The sequence below is a fragment of the Nannospalax galili genome, unplaced genomic scaffold (assembly GCF_000622305.1).
Source record: "Nannospalax galili isolate Female #2095 unplaced genomic scaffold, S.galili_v1.0 scaffold684, whole genome shotgun sequence".
NCBI lineage: Eukaryota > Metazoa > Chordata > Mammalia > Rodentia > Spalacidae > Nannospalax > Nannospalax galili.
In genome coordinates, this window is record NW_008351729.1 from 300,248 (window position 1) to 319,610 (window position 19,363).

A 19,363-nucleotide genomic window follows, 5' to 3' on the forward strand; every position below is an offset into this window, starting at 1 on the left:
TCCTCTCTTCCTCTTCCCATGTCTCTATCTTTGTTGTTCTCAGTGTATTCATAGTTTTGTGATTGTTTCTGTAGTCTAATTTTACATTTTCGTTCCCTCTAAGAGAGTCTTACACTCATTGGAGACACCCCATGCCCATCTCCTGCAGCCCCCACCCTTGAGCTCCGCCCCTGACAACCACAAATCCTTTCGTCTTTCAAGTTGTATAGTCCAAGTCCCTGTGATGCTCGATCTTTTCTGTTGGGCTTCTATCATGCACCACATTGTTCTTGATGTCCCTTCATGTTATAACATGTCAGTACCAAGGGGAAATGTCTCCCCACCATGGCTTCCCCTACAACCACTGCTCGACATTGTCATGGACCATGTGACTGATACATGCATTTCAGAGCAGAGGAGGAAGAGGTGTCCCAGCACTTATGAATTAGGATGGTTCCCATAGATACCAGAGCATCTTCTTGTGGAATTCATCCATATCCTGCTCCCTCCCCACCCCACGGCTATCCTAAACCGGTTTCTTTTAAAGGTTTATTTTTTAATTAGGCATGTGTGTGTATGTATATGAGTGCAGTGTGTGCAGAGGCCATGCCCCTGGAGCTGCAGTTACAGGTGGTTGTGAGCCACCATGTATGCCTGGTAGGAAATGAACTCAGGGTCCTCTGCAAGAGCAGCACATTCTCTTAACCAGTGAGCCATCTCTCCACTGCCCCCCACAACCAGTTCATTATTTATTCTGCCTTTTGTTGTTGTTGGAAAGAAATGTACTTTTGTTTTGCTTCCTCTCCACTCAGTGCTGCTCCTTAGACGGTTCATGTTGCGTTTACCTGCACTTCTGGATTTCTTGGTTTTTAGTTCCTGTGAATATGGTGTTGCTGTTCTGAGTACGTATTTGAGGTGTTTGTGACATTTTAGATAGAATACAGTGACTATTTTGAGCTAATTCCTGATTTATGGGGAAAGCTGTCTTCAGGCAGATACCCAGAGTAGAATTGGTGCACAGGAGAGGATAAAAACAGTTTTTTTTTTTTTTTTTCCAGAATGCCTGGGTCATTTCACACCTGCAGTTGTGTTACATGAGAATTCTTATGAGAACTTGATTTTATCTAACATTCTTATTTTCACCCATCTAGAGTGTGTAAGTGGTGTCATAATTTGTGCCTCATTGCATGTGAGGATCATCCTTTACATGCTTTTCTGCATTGCCTGCTTTGGTCATTTTTCTATTGGGACTTTTTAATAGTAATAATACGTCTACCCTTGGATGATGTTAGGGTGTCCTGAGCAGACCTGCTCATAACTCAGCCTCAGCAGGATGGTCCCAGTGGAAAGGCTCTTCTCTGATTCTGGGATTTTCATCCCAGCATTCCTTCTGAATTCTAGTTTGCTCCTGACTGCTGAGATCCCCTTGGTTCAGGCCTGTAGTTCCATCTGACCTGCATATTTCAGTTCATGTGCATGTGTATGCATGTACATGTGTGGAGGACAGAAGCTGGTGTCAGGTATCTTCCTCAATCACTTCCCACCTTAGTTTTTGAGACAGGGGTCTCACTGAACTTGGAGCTTACGAATTACCAGGATCGACTGGCCAGCAAGCCCCCAGGGTCCTCTGCCAGTGCTGGAATTAGACACAGGCCATTGCACCCAGCTTTTTATGTGGGTGCTGGGGTTCCAAAGCCCAGTCCTCATGTTTGCACAACAAGCACTTTATCAGCTCAGCCACCCCACCCTCACCCTCAGCCTGATCTAATTGTTTCTGTGTGTCTTCACACCACCCCAGAGAGGTGTGACATTGTCATTTTATAAAGGAGAAAGCAGTGCCCTGGGAGGGTCATATCTTATGACTCCCCTGGGCCCATACAGCTAGAGGCAGCCACACACCCACTTTGCCATTGACCTGCGAGATCAGTCCAGTTTGTGGGATTGTGATGTAGTGCAGGGTCTTATACCTTGAAGCACATGGACTCAAGTATTAACCTGTGAGATGAGCTCTCTTCTGTGCTGGAGCATGTACTCAGGGAGGACATGTGTCCTTCAGTCTGCAGACCGGCCATGGCAGTGGTGGGCCAACTGGCCCTTCTATAACTCCTTTGACAGGCACCACAGGCTGATCCAGTGTGGTGCACAGGAGAGGATAGAAATAGTTTTTTTTTTTTTTTTTTTTTTTTTTTTCAGAACGCCTGGCCCATTTTTTTAAGTTAGGCTCTTTTTAGCTTCAGAATCTCTGAGCTCTTGCTGTCTAGAAAGCCAGTCTTATGCCGTTACCCTCCTGCCCCACAGCCCTGTGACAAAGGCCTGGGATAGACTGAGCCCGATGGCACAGTAGCCAGAGTTTGGAAGGATTTTACAGTGATCTCTGGGTGGGTATGGTGACTGGCTGGGCATTTGGAGGTGGAATTAATGATGAATGCTTTGATTTGTTAATTGCAAGCTGGTTTGTAGGATGGAGAGGGAATGAATGTAAATCAGCCTGCTGCAGACTCAGTGAAGAATTGTAATTTTCAGGTTTGGAATTGGAACTCTTCCATGGATCTTCTGTTAGAAATGGTTTGTGTTCCCATGCTCCCTCACTGTGCTGGTGCTTAAATGTTGAGCGGATTTCTATAGGGACGTAGTTTGAGTTGTTAAACCCATAGGTGTGCCCAGTAGGAACGCTAATCCTGTAAGACCTGCCAGCTGTTAGTCATGAGGTATTCTGTTTAACTTTGAGCATCTCCCAGAATATATACAAGGTACACCCTGCAAACGATGGCTTAGAAAAAATAAGGTTTTATTCTTTTACCTGGCTGCACATTGGGTGGATCCTGCTCTCCTAATGGTATGCTTTTAGATGCTATTCAAACGAAGATGCTTTTTTCTGTTCTTTTTGTCTTTTGAGACAAGGTCAAACTCTGTAGTCCAGGCTAGCCTAGAATTTGCTACATAGTTCAGGTTGGCCTCATACTCAGGATACTCTTCCCTCAGCCTCCCAATTGCAGGGATTATGTATATACCACCAAACCCAGCTCAAACTTAAGAGTTCAAGGTCTTTAGAACTTAGAGCATGAAATGGGAAGATTGCTCAAGGGTAAGGGCGCTTGATGCCAAACCTGATGAGCTAAGTTTGATCCCTGGAACTTGGATGGTAGAAGGAGAGAACAGACTTGTCCTCTAACCTCTAAACACATGATGTGGCATGAGCATACATGCATGTACACATGCACACATATACACAAACACACACACACACAAATTTAGATTGTGATGAGGCAACAGAACAGTAGTTTTTATTCATTTTTTAATTTTATTTGTATGAGTGTATTGCCTGCATGTATGTAAGTGCACCCGTGTCATGCAGTGCCCATGGAGGTTAGAAGAGGCCATCTGATCCCCTGGAACTGGAGTTACAGATGGTTGTTAGCCACTATATGGGTGCTGGGAATCAAACCTGGGTCCTCTGCGAGAGCAGCCAGTGCTCTTAACTGATGAACCATCTCTCCAGCCCCCTAGAACAGTGATTTTTGATAGAATAATATAGTCAAGAATCTTCTTAAATTTAAATGATTATAATAATAAATGGATCCTCTCTGGATTCCTAAACATTGAAGCTTCTTAGTTTTATAATTCTTTGTTAATAAAAAAAATCATTAGCCAGTGTCAAGGTAATTTTTTTAGGTAGGGTCTCACTATATAGCCCCACCAGGCTGGCCTCAAGCCCCTAGAGATCCACCAGCCTCTGCCTCCTTACTGTTGGGATTAACGGCATGCACCACCATGCCTGGCCTCAAGGTAATATTTTTAAGACCATGTATGGAGTTGTGTTGGTTATCACATAAACTTTTCCCTGATTATGACGTTTCCCTGCAGTCATGGTCAAGTACACTTTTACCTGAACTTTCTTATTTTGGGAAACTGGTTTCCCTCTTATGGCTGGAGATTTTGAGTTATATCATCTTGTGTTTCCTTAGCAGCCATGAGTGCTGTTGTGGAAAGTTCTGGGATTCTCTAGAAGGCTGTTGGTAACAGGCTGACACTTCGGCCCATCATTGTGGGCACGCTTGTCAAATCTCTGTTTGGGTCACGGTAACAAACTTTCTTCATCTGCAGTTACAGTCCCTACATGGGTGGTAACGCAGGAGAAAATGCTCTCAAGAATCAGTCACTGCTTGTTTTCCCAGAGGAGTTGACAAATTTCTCCTGTCCCTGTCCTTTTTTATTTACCTTCCATTCTATTGGAATTTTGGTAGGATGGAGAAAGAATGCTAGAAATTTTATGGTTCAGCTTTCATAATTAATGACCACTGAGTGATTTCTGTTGGGAGGATGGCAGTATGTTAAATGGATACCAATAAGTAAGATTATGAAAATTCCTCCATTTCTGAGCATAGCAGCTAGAAACCATATTGGATATGAAAATATCATCCATTTTCCCCCTAGGTTTATTTTCCACTTTTCAGTCCTACAGATACACAAAACAGTAAAAGATGTTCTCCTGCACTGGACTTCTGATGTTTTCAGTTCATGTTTTGAGAGTTCATAGAGTTGTAGGTAAACCTTGATCTGTTTGTCTAGCTTTTGAAATACGGGTTTCATTTTGAACTGAGGTGTGTTGAGGCACACTGAGATTTTCAGGCATTTTAGATAAAAGGGGATGGGCTGACGAAACCCAAGGATGAGATTTCACAGGGAACCTGCTTATCTCCGCTGTCTGCCTGTTGTCTGGTTGACCCTTCGTGCGCTGTGACTAGTGTCCCGGCTTGTGCACTGCCCCCTGCCTCCATCCTGGCCTCTTGGGGGAATGCATAGGGAAGATGCCGTTCCACCGCTTCAATCAAAGGCTTTTAGGATTTAGGGTTGGAAAATAGAAGCTGAGATGATGCTACAAAGAGTACGAGGAAAAGCCTGGAGGTGTGTCGGATGGACGGGTGTGTGAGGCTTTTCCGTGATGTGTGGCTCCTCTGGTTCTTGGTTTTACCCACACTGTCAGGAGACCTGCCATGCTAGGTCTTCCAGCAACATGGTTCTCAGAGGCAATATTGGATATAGCCTGTCCTCTGTCTTCAGTTCTGAACTCGTGCCCAATGTAATCTGTACTATTGGACAACCCCGTCTAGAGCTTAGAACTGCTGGGAAGCCTTAGCTGAAGGCAAGTCTTGATAAGCCTTGCTAGCCAGATACCCCTTGGAGACAGGGTCTTGTGTAGCACCCCGGCTGGCCTTGAATTCGCTGTAATCCTGCCTCAGCCTCCTGAGTGCTGGGATTACAGGTGTGAGCCATGATGCTAGGCTTCCACAGGTTAATCCTTTCCGCTGATTCAGGGTTTCAGACAGTGCTGTTTTCTCTAATGAGCCTTGCCAGAAATGTGTGTGTTCTCAAATAGTGAATGACTGCTGCAGCCTCAGCTTCCAACCCTCCTGACATGTCCTTGGGAAGGAATTTAGAGCAGGCCAGTCTTCATCTCCTGCTGACGTCTTAAAAGTTTGCTTCTTTCCCTGGGAAGACCTGTATAGAAAACAGCTCTGTGTAACATACTATTAACAGGGTCCTGTTTTAATTTGAAAAAAACGGGGCGGGCCTGGAGGGATCGCTCAGTGGTTAAGAGCACTGGCTGCTCTTGCACAGGACCCGGGGATGGTTCCCAGTACCCACATGGTGGCTAACAACCATCTATAACTCCAGTTGAATCTGATGCCTTCTGACCTCTGTGGGCATTGCATATACAGCGTACTTACAGACGTGGACACAAAACACTCGTGCACGTAATAAATATATAGTTTTAAATGTTTTTAAAAAAACACAAGATATTTATATATCATAAAATTAACCCTTTTAAAGTGTGTATTTTGGTGTCTGCCAGCACGTTTAGAACTGTTAGTGGTGTTCAGTCCCACCACCTCTGGAAGAGACGCTGTTGCTGTGCACAAGAGCCGTCATTTCCCAGTCCTCCTTGGCAACCGTTAATCCCCTTTCTAAACCTTAAAGCTCCTTTTTATGTGATGCTGTTGTCTGTTGTCCCTTTTAACTCAATGCTGCTGTGAAACGGGGAGAGGGAACTTCACAGATCAACACTGAGGATTAGCCTTCATTGTCACAAGTTAGCTCTCAGCCTCCTTGTCCCTTGTGAGCGCCCGTGCAAAGAAGGCGGTGGTCTGCCGAGCGCAGCTGAACCTGGCTGAGGCACAGGTGTGGTTAAATTTACCACCCATCCAAGGTATTAACTGTGTGATTCCGTGTAAGTGGTTGAGTTTGACTTGATGCTGATGCTGATTTGTGGCAAGCATGGTTTTGAATTCTAAGCCCAGAATTGCCTCCCGAGCAGAACTCAATCTTTCCCTCCCATGGCATTTAGAATAATCAGGCCTCAAGTCATGTAGGACCTGGTTTGAACCAGAGGAGCGGGTAGCTGGGATAGATTCTGACCCGGACATGTGTGTCAGAGATATAAATGCCTTGCATTCCTGACACTTTATGAGCAGGAAATCAAGTCTGTAAGTTTGAACAAGAGTGGGGAGTGCTTTAAAAGACAGGGAAGCTGAGAATTCAGCTGCTTCCTAGACGGCAGCAGGGCGGACACAGCAGGGACAGTCTGGCTCAGAAAGGGAGCCGTAGGGAGCCGGGGACTGCTCACGCGTGCCCGTGGCTGGTCGTCACCTCTACTGCTGATGGATGGACATGCTGTTTGTTGCTCAGCTTGCCTGACCATTCCAGAAAGGGACTGCTCACGCGTGCCCGTGGCTGGTCGTCACCTCTACAGCTGATGGATGGACATGCTGTTTGTTGCTCAGCTTGCCTGACCATTCCAGAACGACTTCTCGAGGAACTTCATGCTGAACCTTCTTAGAGGCCCCAGCTTTTGTGTAACTGCTTTTCAGTCCAAGCACTGTACATAGGACTTCTGTGGAACTGGTCGGCGGGCAGTTTCCTAGGGTCACCAGGATGATGGAGCATCGGGGATGTGATACCACTGAGGCTGTGGTGATGGGGATGCTGTCAGCAGAAGGGCTGACACTGATGTGGGGGTGGTTGCTGGACCTTTGGTGATAAATGGTGGCAACTGCCCTAATGCGGGTGTGGTGCCCTCCTCTTTCCTGTCCTTTCGGCTGTCATATATTTTTACACGAGAGGTGTCACCAGAAGTGTGGAATTTTGCAGCTCTCTCTGGATGTGGTGGATCCTTTCTGCTTATAAATGCCAACAATAGAAATAAAATAATTATCTAACATAAAAAGGAATGCATTTGTGATGAATATATCAAAGTGAGGACTTAGCAATTAAGAACACTGTTCATGCAGAAGGTCCTGGGTTGAATTCCAGCACCCACATGGCAGCTAACAACCGTCTGTAACTCCAGTTCCATGGGCATTGTACAACATGGGTACACTTACACGCATGCAGGCAATACACTCATACACATAAAATAAAAGTTAAAAAATACATCAAAATGTTCGTGCTTTTGAAGTCCTTTGAATTGGGCATTGTACAACATGGGTACACTTACACGCATGCAGGCAATACACTCATACACATAAAATAAAAATTAAAAAATACATCAAAATGTTCGTGCTTTTGAAGTCCTTTGAATAGAATGGAGTCCGTTTCTGAAAAATATGAACTTCCTTTAAGAGTGGTTAGATTTTTCTGTTTAGTCTGTTAAAACTTTTTCGGGGACAGGAAGAGACTGACATAAAGATGGTGGCACCTACTTCATTATTATGCCCGACCCCTTTGATAGACCCTGTGTCCAGTGTGTTTCTAATTCTGCCTTCTTTGGCTGCCTCCCTCTACCCACCACACCACAAGCTCCTAGTAGGGAAATAAAGTAAAAAAAGACGCTTGCCTCTGGGCCCTCTGTCTGTTCCTAGCTCCCCACCATACCCGCCGTTCCTTGTAAAATCTACTTTTAGAGTTCAGTGCTTTCTCTTCTGTAACATGAACAGGTGGACCCGCTGGGTGTGCCGTAGGTGTATGAGTGTATTGCCTGCATGTGTATAAGTTCACTTGTGTCATGCAGTGTCCGCAGAGGTCAGAAGAGGGCATCGGATCCCCTAGAACTGGAGTTACAGATGGTAGTTAGCTGCCATGTGGGTGCTGGGAATGGAACCCGGGTCCCCTGCAAGAGAAGCCAGTGCTCTTAACCATTGAGCCATTGCTCCAGCCCCAACTTTATTTAAAAACTTTTATTCCATTTACGTGTGTGTGTGTGTGTGTGTGTGTGTGTGTGTGTGTGCACTCACACATTTGCATGTCGCAGTGTGCATGTCAAGGTCAGAAGACAACTTACCGGACTTGGTTCTTTCCTTCCACTATGTGAATCCCGGGATTGTACTCAGTGGCAGCACCTTTACCCGCTGAGCTATCTTGCCACTTTGATGGTTTATTTTTTATTTTTTTGGACAGGTTCTCTCTGTGTAGCCCAGGCTGGCCTGGAACTCAAGAGATCCACCTGCCTCTGCATTCTAAGTGCTGGAATGAAAGATGTGCACCTCCATACCCAGCTCGCTTTGATAGTTTGACCTATCACTTTAAGAAGGCACACAGTCAGTCCCAGGAGGCCCTTGAAGGCCATAGTAATATTTACTGTTAGGGTTGCTGCTGCATTCTTCTGTTTTGTAATTTGGGGTATGGTGGTTCAGTTAAAAATAGAAGGCCATTAAAATAGGCCTTCCCTCTGGAAATAAAGTATTTTAATTAGTAAATTCCTGTTTTTGTTTTGTTCTTTTCTCTTTAAAAGCAAGCGCGGGCGGAGCAGGAAGAAGAATTCATCAGCAACACTTTATTCAAGAAAATTCAGGCCTTGCAGAAGGAGAAAGAAACTCTTGCTGTGAATTATGAAAAGGAGGAAGAGTTTCTCACCAATGAGCTCTCCCGAAAGCTGATGCAGGTAAGTGGTCTCTTCTCCCCTCTCCCCTATACACCTTCCTCTAAGAAAGGCAACATTGATTGATAGAATGCTTTGCTTTGCATGTCCAATTAGCTTATAGCCTGAGTTCTGTGGTTTTAAAATGGCAGCTAACAATGGCAGCTAAGCCAATCCTGTACACCAGCGTGCTGGAGCCCATCTGCTCAGAAAAGGTAAGAAGCTGAACCCCAGCACAGGTGAGGCTTCATGAGAGTTGTGGAAACATGGGGCTAAACACCAACTGGGATTTCTTTCTTCTTTACTGTTGAATCTGCAAAGAATAGGAACTTCTCAACAGGTGTTAAGTGGGGCTTTTGCGCTAAACGGATACGGATACGAGGGAGAGGTCTTCATGAGGGACAGCTTCCTGTTACATAGCCATGCGTTAATGGTAAATGGCTTACTGATCAGAGCAGTCGCCATTGGAACTTACCACTGTTCACTAACCATACACAGAGGCTGCTCCACAAAGCACACAGCACGCTTGATTACTCCATTTTAAATGTATTCTCTTTCCTGCTTTTTTTTTAGTTCAGCGTTTACTGGTGAAGTACAAGTAAATTTTTCCCCATGGGAGATAGTTCGTGTGTTATTCATAGGAATTTAAGAATAAATAAAAATCTAAGTTTTCATTACTTCACACAGTGTGTCCAAGACAGAGAGTAGGTATAAAACGATCTTGAGGGCATCTTTATTAACTTGCGCTTAGATTGTTGTGCCCAGAGAACGGACCCCCAAGAATAACCACGGAATCCAGAGGGCATGCAAGAAGAGCAAAGAGTCTTTATTCGGGCTTAAGCTTGGGCTCTCAGACCTCACCAACGCAATGGATCTGTGCTGAGAGCCCCTATTGCAGGGGGAGGAAGGCTTTTATAGGTTTTAGACCAAGGTAGACCAAGGGAGGAGGGGAATAACAGAGTCACGTCTTGATTGGTCCGAGGAGCCTGCGCGCGCCAACATACTTGTGAATTGATTGGTTACAAGGGATGCAGTCCTGGGGTTTCTCATTGGCGGTGCTACCCTCAGAGCTATGGAATGTGCTGACTGTTATCTGTGAGGCCAGAAGTCTCTGTTCTTACCTTATAAGGCTGCTATATGCCTGGGCCTGCTTGATCTATAGCCTCCTGGGGTGGGGGGTCCAGGCTTGCCTGAAGCAACTAGTCAAAATGGGGTCAGTGCAGTTTGTCCTCTCAGCCTAGCAATCAAGCAGTTTATAGAAGCGAGAAAGAGCCATTATTCCTAAAGAGGGGCAGGGGTCCACAGAGGAGGGTTTCACAAGATAAGTTTGAAAGAAATTTTCTGTCCACCAGCATCACAAACAGGTGGTGTTCATTCACATTGGTGGGTATTTTATAAGAAGATACTTGAGACTTATAAAAAATTTCCTACATTCCTCCCTCTCTATATAGATGGTTCTAGAAGGGTTGGTGCATGGAAACTTTAGTGTTAAGATCATCTATCTAGGGCTAGAGAGATGGCTCAGTACTGAAGAGTACTGGTTACTCTTGTGGAGGACCCAGGTTCAATTCCTAGCACCCGCATGGTGGCTGACAACTGTCTGTAACTCCAGTTCCAGGGAATCTTATGGGTTTTTGACCTTCATGGGCATTGAACGACCGACGTGCACTTATGTACATGCAGACAATACACTCATACATATTTTGTGATAAAAAATTCAAAAAAAAGGTCACATGTCTGGGAACCCTTTATCCTTCTCCCCTACTTTTTCATGCTTGTCTTCCATGGTCGTTGGGTGAAGATGCTGTTGCAGCTTGTAGGCACTTTGATTGGACGGTGGCTGTTGCTATGTGAAGAATGCAGGTGGCCAGGCAAGGTCATCATTCAGTCACACCACAACTTCTTACTCATTTGCATTGTATTTTAGGGACCAGAGGGGAGAGGCTGCTTTGGACTGGCTGTGTCCCATGTGTGCAGCATCCGGTGGTTTATCCTGCTTCTAGAACTGCAGAGTTCTGGTTACAGCTTATTTCTCTTATAGTTAGTTGTTCTAAATTTTAACAATGCAAGAAACTGTCTTTTATTGAGTTCACATTAGTATTTAGGGTTTTTGACTGAACTGCCTTATAAAGCAGTCAGACCCTAGCAAGTGATGGGGTTTTTTTATTTATTATTTTTATTTTATGTGTATGCATGTATTGCCTGCATGTGGGTAAGTGCACCCGTGTTGTGCAATGCCCTTGCAGGACAGAAGAATTGCCAGATCCCCTGGAACTAGAGTTACAGAACAGTTGTTAGCTGCCACGTGGGTGCTGGGATTTGAACCATCTCTCCAGCCCTGCTTTTTTTTTGGTGCTAAGATTCATCTTTAAGGTGGGAGGTTGTGTTGTTTCTAATCTGCCTCTCATTTCTCTCTAGGGACATTAATGTCCCTTAAAATAAGATGCCAGAAAGAGAATAACAACATGAGAGCTGTGTGCAGAAGAGACGGGCATTAATCATGGTAATATATACATACATGCACATGCACACACGCGTACACACATACACACACATACGCTTCAAATATAATCTCCCAGCGTCGTACAGATAAAGCTCTTTCCTAGAGGATTGTACTGATTGTTTCTCATAATTCTACAAACCTAGATCCATACCCCCAATTTTCTTTCTAAAAGAGAATAGTGTATAAATTGAATAGACAGTAAACTTGATTTTTTTTTTTTTTTTCTCCCCAAAGTAGCATGTAGCCAGGGAGTCAGGCAGAATCTTATGTTTGCCTCAGTCCCCACAGAGAGTGTGGTGTGGAGGTGTGACTTGGAAGACTGTGGAAGTTCTTGTTGTCTTACAGTCTGAAGCTGGGGATGGTCAGCGTGTCCATGACACTTTCTCATGGACCTCAGTTTGGGTGTTAGGCCTTTCATTGGTTGGTTGTTAGGTTACTTAAACATTGTGGTAAAATTTATATAACATATAGCTTACCATTTTTATCATGTTTGAGGGTAAGTTCAGTAGCATTAGATCCATTAACATTGGGCAATGTCCCCCAACCCTTCGTCTCCAGAACATACTCAGACTAAAACTCTAGCAGAATAGTAATGCCCTCCTCCTTCTCCAGTTCTAACAGAGCATTAACACCCTGCTCCTCTTTTGGTTCTCAGGAGTTTGAAGACAGTGGGACTCTGGCTATCGATGGGTCTCTGGCTGATCTCCAAGTCCAGCCCATTCTGTGGCTTCATAGACCTGCTGTGTTAGACACCAGCTGCAGTAGTTGGTCTCACTTGTCAGCTGGACAATTTAGAATCAAGCTAGGCGACATCCCATCTGCCAGGGCATTCCTAGAGAGGTTTAGCTGAGGAGGGAAGACCCACCCTGAGTGGGCGGCCTGTCCTCATGGGCTAAACAGGGGAAAGCAAGCTGATCACCTACCTGTCTGCTTTCTAACTGGGACAGCTTCATGCCTCTGCTGTTGTGAGCTTCCACCATGATGGACTGAATCCCTCGGACCATGAGCTAGGTGTATTGTTACAGCAAAGCAAGTGATAGATCAGGCATCTGTTCTGTGATTCTCTATGAACCTGCCTCCGTCGTCGGCCAGTTGCAGGAGTCCTGGCTGCGGGGGAAAGGGCTGTGTGGCGTTTGATCCTCATTTTCCAGCTCAGCACACACTTCCTTAATGGATCAACCAGTCCTTCACTGATTACCCACACCTCTGCCACCCAGTGTGGAAGGAAGTACTGCTTTCCACCTGGAAGATTTTTAGAGTAACGGATACCAGTAGACTTTTCCAACTGTGTAATTACTTTAATATGGTTTTCTAGGTGTTTGCTTCTGTTTATGACATTTTAAAATAAAAAGCTTGCTAAGAGAAACCATGTTGCAGGTGCCACTGATGGACTCCAGGCTGAGTTGACCTGTTTATAATGAAACTGCTCCAGGCTGCTGGACATCTATTTATAGGGCAGTTTTGGTTTCATCTGGCCCTTATCTCTAGAGTGATTGGATATTTCCTTAGTGTGCATTTCAAAGGGATTCTTTGAACTGAGAACAGACTGTTTACTGTTACAGAGCTGATATGCCCCTTCGTATCACCTGTGGCTGGTGACCCTTCAAAGGCGAGTTCACGTACATGTGGATGACAGGCTCTCCTTGCACTTTTAGACCATCAAGTTTGGGGGATGTGCTAATCCTCACCGAAGCAAACCACACTCACAGTCTAGCCCCGAAGGAAGCAGACCTTCTTTTTTGAAATAAAACAGCATGCTTTTCTACCTCGTGAAAACTTTACTCTGAGAAACCTGCATCTTTCTGATCCCAGACTATGGGACGGACTGACTTGCCTGGGGAAGAACTGTTGTAAAAAGAACGCTCTGTAGTAACTGTGGGAAGGTACGAGGTCTGGTCTGCAACACCTTGAGGAGAAGGTGGGGAGGTTAAGTCATCATTATTTGTACTTAAAATTATAAGAAATATTTTTTGAGCATACTCTCAATCAGAATTGGACATGTAGCATGTATATTAGAAACACAATGGTTGGGGCTGGAGAGAGAGCTCACTGGTTGAGAGCACTAGCTGCTCTTGCAGAGGGTTCAATTTTCAGCACCTACACGGCAGCTAACAACCATCTGTAACTCCGGTTCCAGGGGATGAGACACCATTGTCTGAGCTCCGTGGGCATTGCATGACATCTGTGCACTTCTATACGTGCAGGCAATACACTCACACACAAAATTTTTTAAAAAGTGAATACAAAATTAAAAAGAGAAACACAAGACTCACATGCTAGCAGTGTGGTGTTTTCATGTGTCCACCAGACTCTGAGGCCACTTCTGGCCAGTCCCACTGAGATGATATGCTATGCATTAGGTTTATGTAGACGTCAAAATCACATGACATAGTGATAACGTATGAAACTCTTTTGTTCATTTCAGGGCCACCAAAGTCAAGACTGTCATGGCCTGCATATACATGGCAGCTTGGCCCCTGGGGAAGAGGAGGAACCTTGAAGTATCAGGGAAGGGGGACGTAGTAATTATTTCTAGTTGGCAAGGTGAATCTTGTGTGTTGGCAGATATATGGCCTGACTGTAGAGGAACTTTAAGCATCGGTAGGAACACTTCCATGTTATTCAAAGTTCATAGTTGTAAATGTGACATTTCACATCTCATTTTCAAAGCGATTGACAATGAGTAGAGTATGATTCTCTTCCTGCTAATTGTCTTACACTGCTCTTCATAAACTAGGTAGGAAGTAGGAAAGATGAGCCCCTTTGTATTTTCCTGTAGTGCTCTGCCACGTGCTGCATCCCTTGATCTTGGGGCTCATTTCCAATAGCGTTCTGACTTAGATGAATTCTTTGGACTAACTGTATTCTGCTATGCTGAAGAAACTTGAGGCTTCTACAGGCTGGATTTCCAGGGCACTGGCAAGACTCCAGACCCTAAAGGACTTGCACGTTTTGTGAATTTGTGTGTGGACAGCTTTACAAAACAAACACTTTTCTTCCTATGCCTTTAAATGTCTTAAGGCTTTGAGCAGGTACCATGCTATTAGAGATCCAGGAAACGCGAGGGTGGCCCAGCAGGTGTTCTGGGTGGATGGGACCCTGAAGGTCTCCTGAAGGCACCTGTTTAGCATTGAGGGTCGGACCTCAGTGCCAGCAATGTTGACAGGGAAAGCGAGAAATAGCTTCCCAGCGAGATCTCGCTGCTTTTTCTTCTCACAGAGGTTACACATGGCTTTGAACTCAGGCAAGCTTCAATGAGGATAAATGGAAGTTCAACAAAATACGTAAGAGTTTTTATTGAAATCATTGGAGAACTAGCAAGATGGTGAAGGACTACTGGTCTGAGATAACGGAGGTGGAAGGATGGGAATTGAGATTCCAGGAGCAGAAATAGCGGGTGCTTGCTTTGTGGCAGCTATGTGGAGCTCGGGCTGCAGAGGTCAGAGACTGGGATTGGCCAGCTTTGGGACAGTGATGGCTCACCTTCCACTTAAAGCTTGGATCGTGAAGAGCTGTATTCCCAGGATAAGAGTGAACCAGTTTTGCCAGGAGAGGCAGACACATAAAGCTTTGATTCTGGGTTAATGTAGACCCAGACTTAAAGTACCTGACTGAAGAATACAGAAATTTCTGGAGAAAGAGGCTATCATCCTAGGCCAAGAAATGTTCAGATATGGTAGCCAGCCACAATCAAAGCAGGCCCATGAGGCTGTTGGTCTGTGAATGCAAATAAGCAGAAATAATCGAAGAGAAATGGACTTCCAGGTACTACAGGGCTGGAAGTGTCAGCCCTAGACCACAAAGCATCTTAATTATGTTCAAAGAAGTAAAATCCTTGGGTGGAAAAAACAGAAAAGCATTCTCGTAGATATTGAAAAGATAAACAGGAAATATGGATAACTGTCAGGGTATGTGTGAAATGTAGGTGATGTGAGCAAATTCTTAGAAAAACTGTTCTGACTGTGGAAGCAGAAAAAATGTGAAAAACTGAATCAGGGATCAACAGCCTCTATAGAAAACTAATTCAGGTCAAATGGCTTCACCACACGTGGGACTCTACCTTTAAGGATAAGGAATTCCCATCTCTGTGAACTCTAAAGAGGAGGTGATCCCACTGTGATTGAATGCCAACCTAACCTTAATGCTCAGTAAAATTTAAGAATGGCAGAATTATAATGTGGGCTCATCATGAAGAGGAGTCTAAACAGAAGCACAGTGAATCAGTATATAAAAAGATGATGTCCTGATGTACCGTAAGCCAGTGTCAAAAGGCAAGAAGGTACAAGAATCAAGGATCGAAAGAAACACAAAACGTCTCAGTGTACAGACAGAATTAGAATTGAGCATTTCACATGGAAGATTGAATTTCTTTGTACCAGTGACAACTGTTAAATACAAAAAGGTAGTGTCAAAAGCTGTGAAAGTTGCTAGATGCCACAGAGGTGCAGACTGCTGACACGGGCAGATGAGGGGGAGGAACATTGTAGACAGAAGGAACAAGAAAGTTCAACTAATGGGACAGGAGAGGTGCCTCAGCAAGTAGGAGCACTGGCTGCTCTTGCACAGGATGATGAACCCACACGTGCGGGCAGATGAGGGGGAGGAGCATTGTAGACAGAAGGAACAAGAAAGTTCAACTAATGGGACAGGAGAGGTGGCTCAGCAAGTAGGAGCACTGGCTGCTCTTGCACAGGATGATGAACCCACACGGCGGCTAACAGCCATTCATAACTCCAGTTTCAGGGAATCCAGTGCCGCCTTCTGGCTTCCACGGGACATGCATGCACATGGTACGCTTACATACATGCAGGCAAAATACTCATACACATTAAAAAAAGTTCATCTAAGGCCTTGAGAGGGGAGGTTGCTCATGCCATGTGTGAGGAGCTGTAGAGAAGCCAGTGGTGTTGGAGTGGGGGCTTAGGGAGAGAACAAGAGATGGAACTGGGCCAGGTGTGGTGGCACACGCCTTTAATGCTAGCAGAGGTGAGCAGGTGTCTGCAGAATAGGACAGAATGGTTTACTTTAGTTCACAGTTTGAGAGTATAGTTCATCCTGACATAGTTGGCATGGCAACAGGAGCGTGATGCAGCTACCCATATTGCTCCAGTCAGGAAACAAATATGTGTGGTGCGCTCAGCTCTCATTCTCCTTTTTAGTCTTGGACCCCAGGCCGTAGGATGCCACCAGCCACATTTCAGGTGTGTCTTCCCTGCCCAGTTAAACCTGTGGATGCACCTGGAGCCATGTCTCCTAGGTGATTCTGAATCCAGTCAACCTGGCAATGCAAACAAGCCAGCTGGAGGGCTGCTCTGTGATCCCGTCCATGCCCATAGGTGGAGAGGGCTCAGTGTGGTGATGTGGGATTCTGGGTGTGATTGAAGAAACAGTCTGTAGGGTTCGTGTGCAGATTGTGAAGTGATGTGTAGAAAGGGTCGTGGAAGACTTGCAGATGTGGGCCTCCATGGCTGCAAGAGTAGGTCTCATCATTCGAGGCGGAAACGCGGCTGGGGGAGTAGGTCATAGTAGATTGGAGATGCCTAGAATTCCAATGGGAACGTAGATAGGTCCAGCCAGAGATAGGGCCGGGGATGTTGTCATCAGAACTTTATCGCTCTGGGAATCAACGCCATGGCCAGGAGGTGTGCCTAGAGAAGAGGGGTTTGAAGGTGGCACAGGAGCTTATGTAAAGGAGGGTGCAAGGAAAAGCCAGTGTGGGAGGAGATCCCTGCAACACCCAGCCAATTCAGGTTGGTGAGAGAAGCAGGCAGCTGGGAGGAGTGGATAGCCAAGTGGCTAAGACACACACAAGCACGGGCACACAGCTTCGTCAGTAATCAGGAAAGAAATTACACCACAAAGTGCTAATGACGCCCACGCACTGCCCAGGGAGAGTGGAGATAGTTGCAACTTCTTCAGAAACGATCTAATTAGGTTGGAAGCCTTCATTCTTTGATCCAGCAGCACCACTCCTGACTGAGGGTCACACTGTCCACGCGTGTGCACCAGCTCAGTAACAGGGTCTGTCTTGATCATGAGAACCACTAACTAGAAATAACTCAGCAATTCATCCATCAGTAGAGGAGGCGGTACACCCATTCAGTGGGCACTCTGGTGCAGTAGAAATACAAGCCACAGTTTAACTTACCACAAGTCCATTTAGCAGACGCCTACATGGATAGAATACAAAGTCAGGAAGACTTACGTCTAAAAATATGTAGACAGTGGGGGAAAAAGCAGGAAAAAGGAGGATGCAAGTATGTGATTCCTATGAGGATCAGGAACCATTAGGGGTTGGAGGGACTGCGGTCAGGGAGGGCGGGACAGGAGGGGCTTTGGGGAACTGGTGATCCTGGATTTCCAGATCCCAGTGATGGTCACTTGAGAGGCCTGTGATGTCTAGCGCATGGAATTCTGCAAGTCCTTAGTGCCCATGCTGTGTAACTGAGCTTGTGCACCGCCACATCGGTTCCATGTCTATAATGGGGTCCTTTGTACACACCTGGTTCTTTGGCTCCCCCTGAGGGATGAGCTACGACAGCCAATGCACGGAAAGTGCAGGTGTCATCATTTAGCCACTGTTCAAATGTCTAAATGCTTTGAGGTAGAGTGAGTCCCAGTCACTGCCCTTCAGCGACCCTGCGGTCCTCCGGGGGTGGCAGAGTGTGGCCAGATGCCTGAGGGTGTTGGCAAGTGCTAAGGCAAAGGGCACAGGGTTTGAAGCCAGAGGCCTCGGCGTGAACCCTGCATTTACCCCTCACCTGCCAGGCTTCCGGCTGTTTGCGTCCCTCTTGAAGGCAAGCTGCTGTTCTGTGCAGTGCACGAGATCACAGGTTCCTCCTGCAGAGTGAGAGTGATTAAATGTAGTGAGTGTGGCAGTGCCCTGAAATGTGTTCGTACTTTCAGAAGTAAATGATGGAACACATGTTAAAAAAATAAAAAACAAAACACCATGAAACGTCATTGAAGTTTGTAGGAAGAAGGTGAGCTTGCCCACAGTATGAGGGCACCCCATGCCAAGGGTACCTCATGATACAGGGTGTGGTGGGTGCAGCCACTTTTCTGTGGGAGTGCCCCTGTGTGTCCCCCCGTGGACCTGAGTGGGCTGTGCAACTGCTTGCTGGCCTAGGCCGTTTTAATTTTTAAAGAAAAAGATTCTCTGGGAAAAGACATGAGCTTTGCCTTTTCTCTTGTTTTTAGTATGTGTGTTCCTACATGCCACACATGTACGTGCATGTGGAGGCCAGAGGTCTTCATCTGGTATTGGACATCTTCCTCGGTTTCTCTCCACCCCTCACCTGCCAGGCTTCCGGCTGTTTGCGTCCCTCTTGAAGGCAAGCTGCTGTTCTGTGCAGTGCACGAGATCACAGGTTCCTCCTGCAGAGTGAGAGTGATTAAATGTAGTGAGTGTGGCAGTGCCCTGAAATGTGTTCGTACTTTCAGAAGTAAATGATGGAACACATGTTAAAAAAATAAAAAACAAAACACCATGAAACGTCATTGAAGTTTGTAGGAAGAAGGTGAGCTTGCCCACAGTATGAGGGCACCCCATGCCAAGGGCACCTCATGATACGGGGTGTGGTGGGCGCAACCACTTTTCTGTGGGAGTGTGCCTGTGTGTCACACCCATGGACCTGAGTGGGCTGTGCTCTGTGTGTTCTGTGAGAGTGCCCCTGTGTGTCCCCCCGTGGACCTGAGTGGGCTGTGCTCTGTGTGTTCTGTGAGAGTGCCCCTGTGTGTCCCCCCGTGGACCTGAGTGGGCTGTGCTCTGTGTGTTCTGTGAGAGTGCCCCTGTGTGTCCCCCCGTGGACCTGAGTGGGCTCCAGAACTGCTTGCTGGCCTAGGCCGTTTTAATTTTTAAAGAAAAAGATTCTCTGGGAAAAGACATGAGCTTTGCCTTTTCTCTTGTTTTTAGTATGTGTGTTCCTACATGCCACACATGTACGTGCATGTGGAGGCCAGAGGTCTTCATCTGGTATTGGACATCTTCCTCGGTTTCTCTCCATATTCTCTCTCCCTCTCCCTCT

At 45.8% G+C, this 19,363-nt stretch overlaps 1 protein-coding gene across 1 annotated transcript in view; it reads left to right on the top strand.

Moving 5' to 3' along the window:
* The window catches only part of Ccdc6 (coiled-coil domain containing 6), a 112,659-nt gene that overhangs the window by 44,922 nt on the left and 48,374 nt on the right, over positions 1–19,363 (top strand). Inside the window, exon 2 of the mRNA XM_008848778.2 lies at positions 8,708–8,857. Coding sequence (XP_008847000.1) covers positions 8,708–8,857 — 150 coding nt within the window. The remainder of the gene's footprint in view (positions 1–8,707; positions 8,858–19,363) is intronic.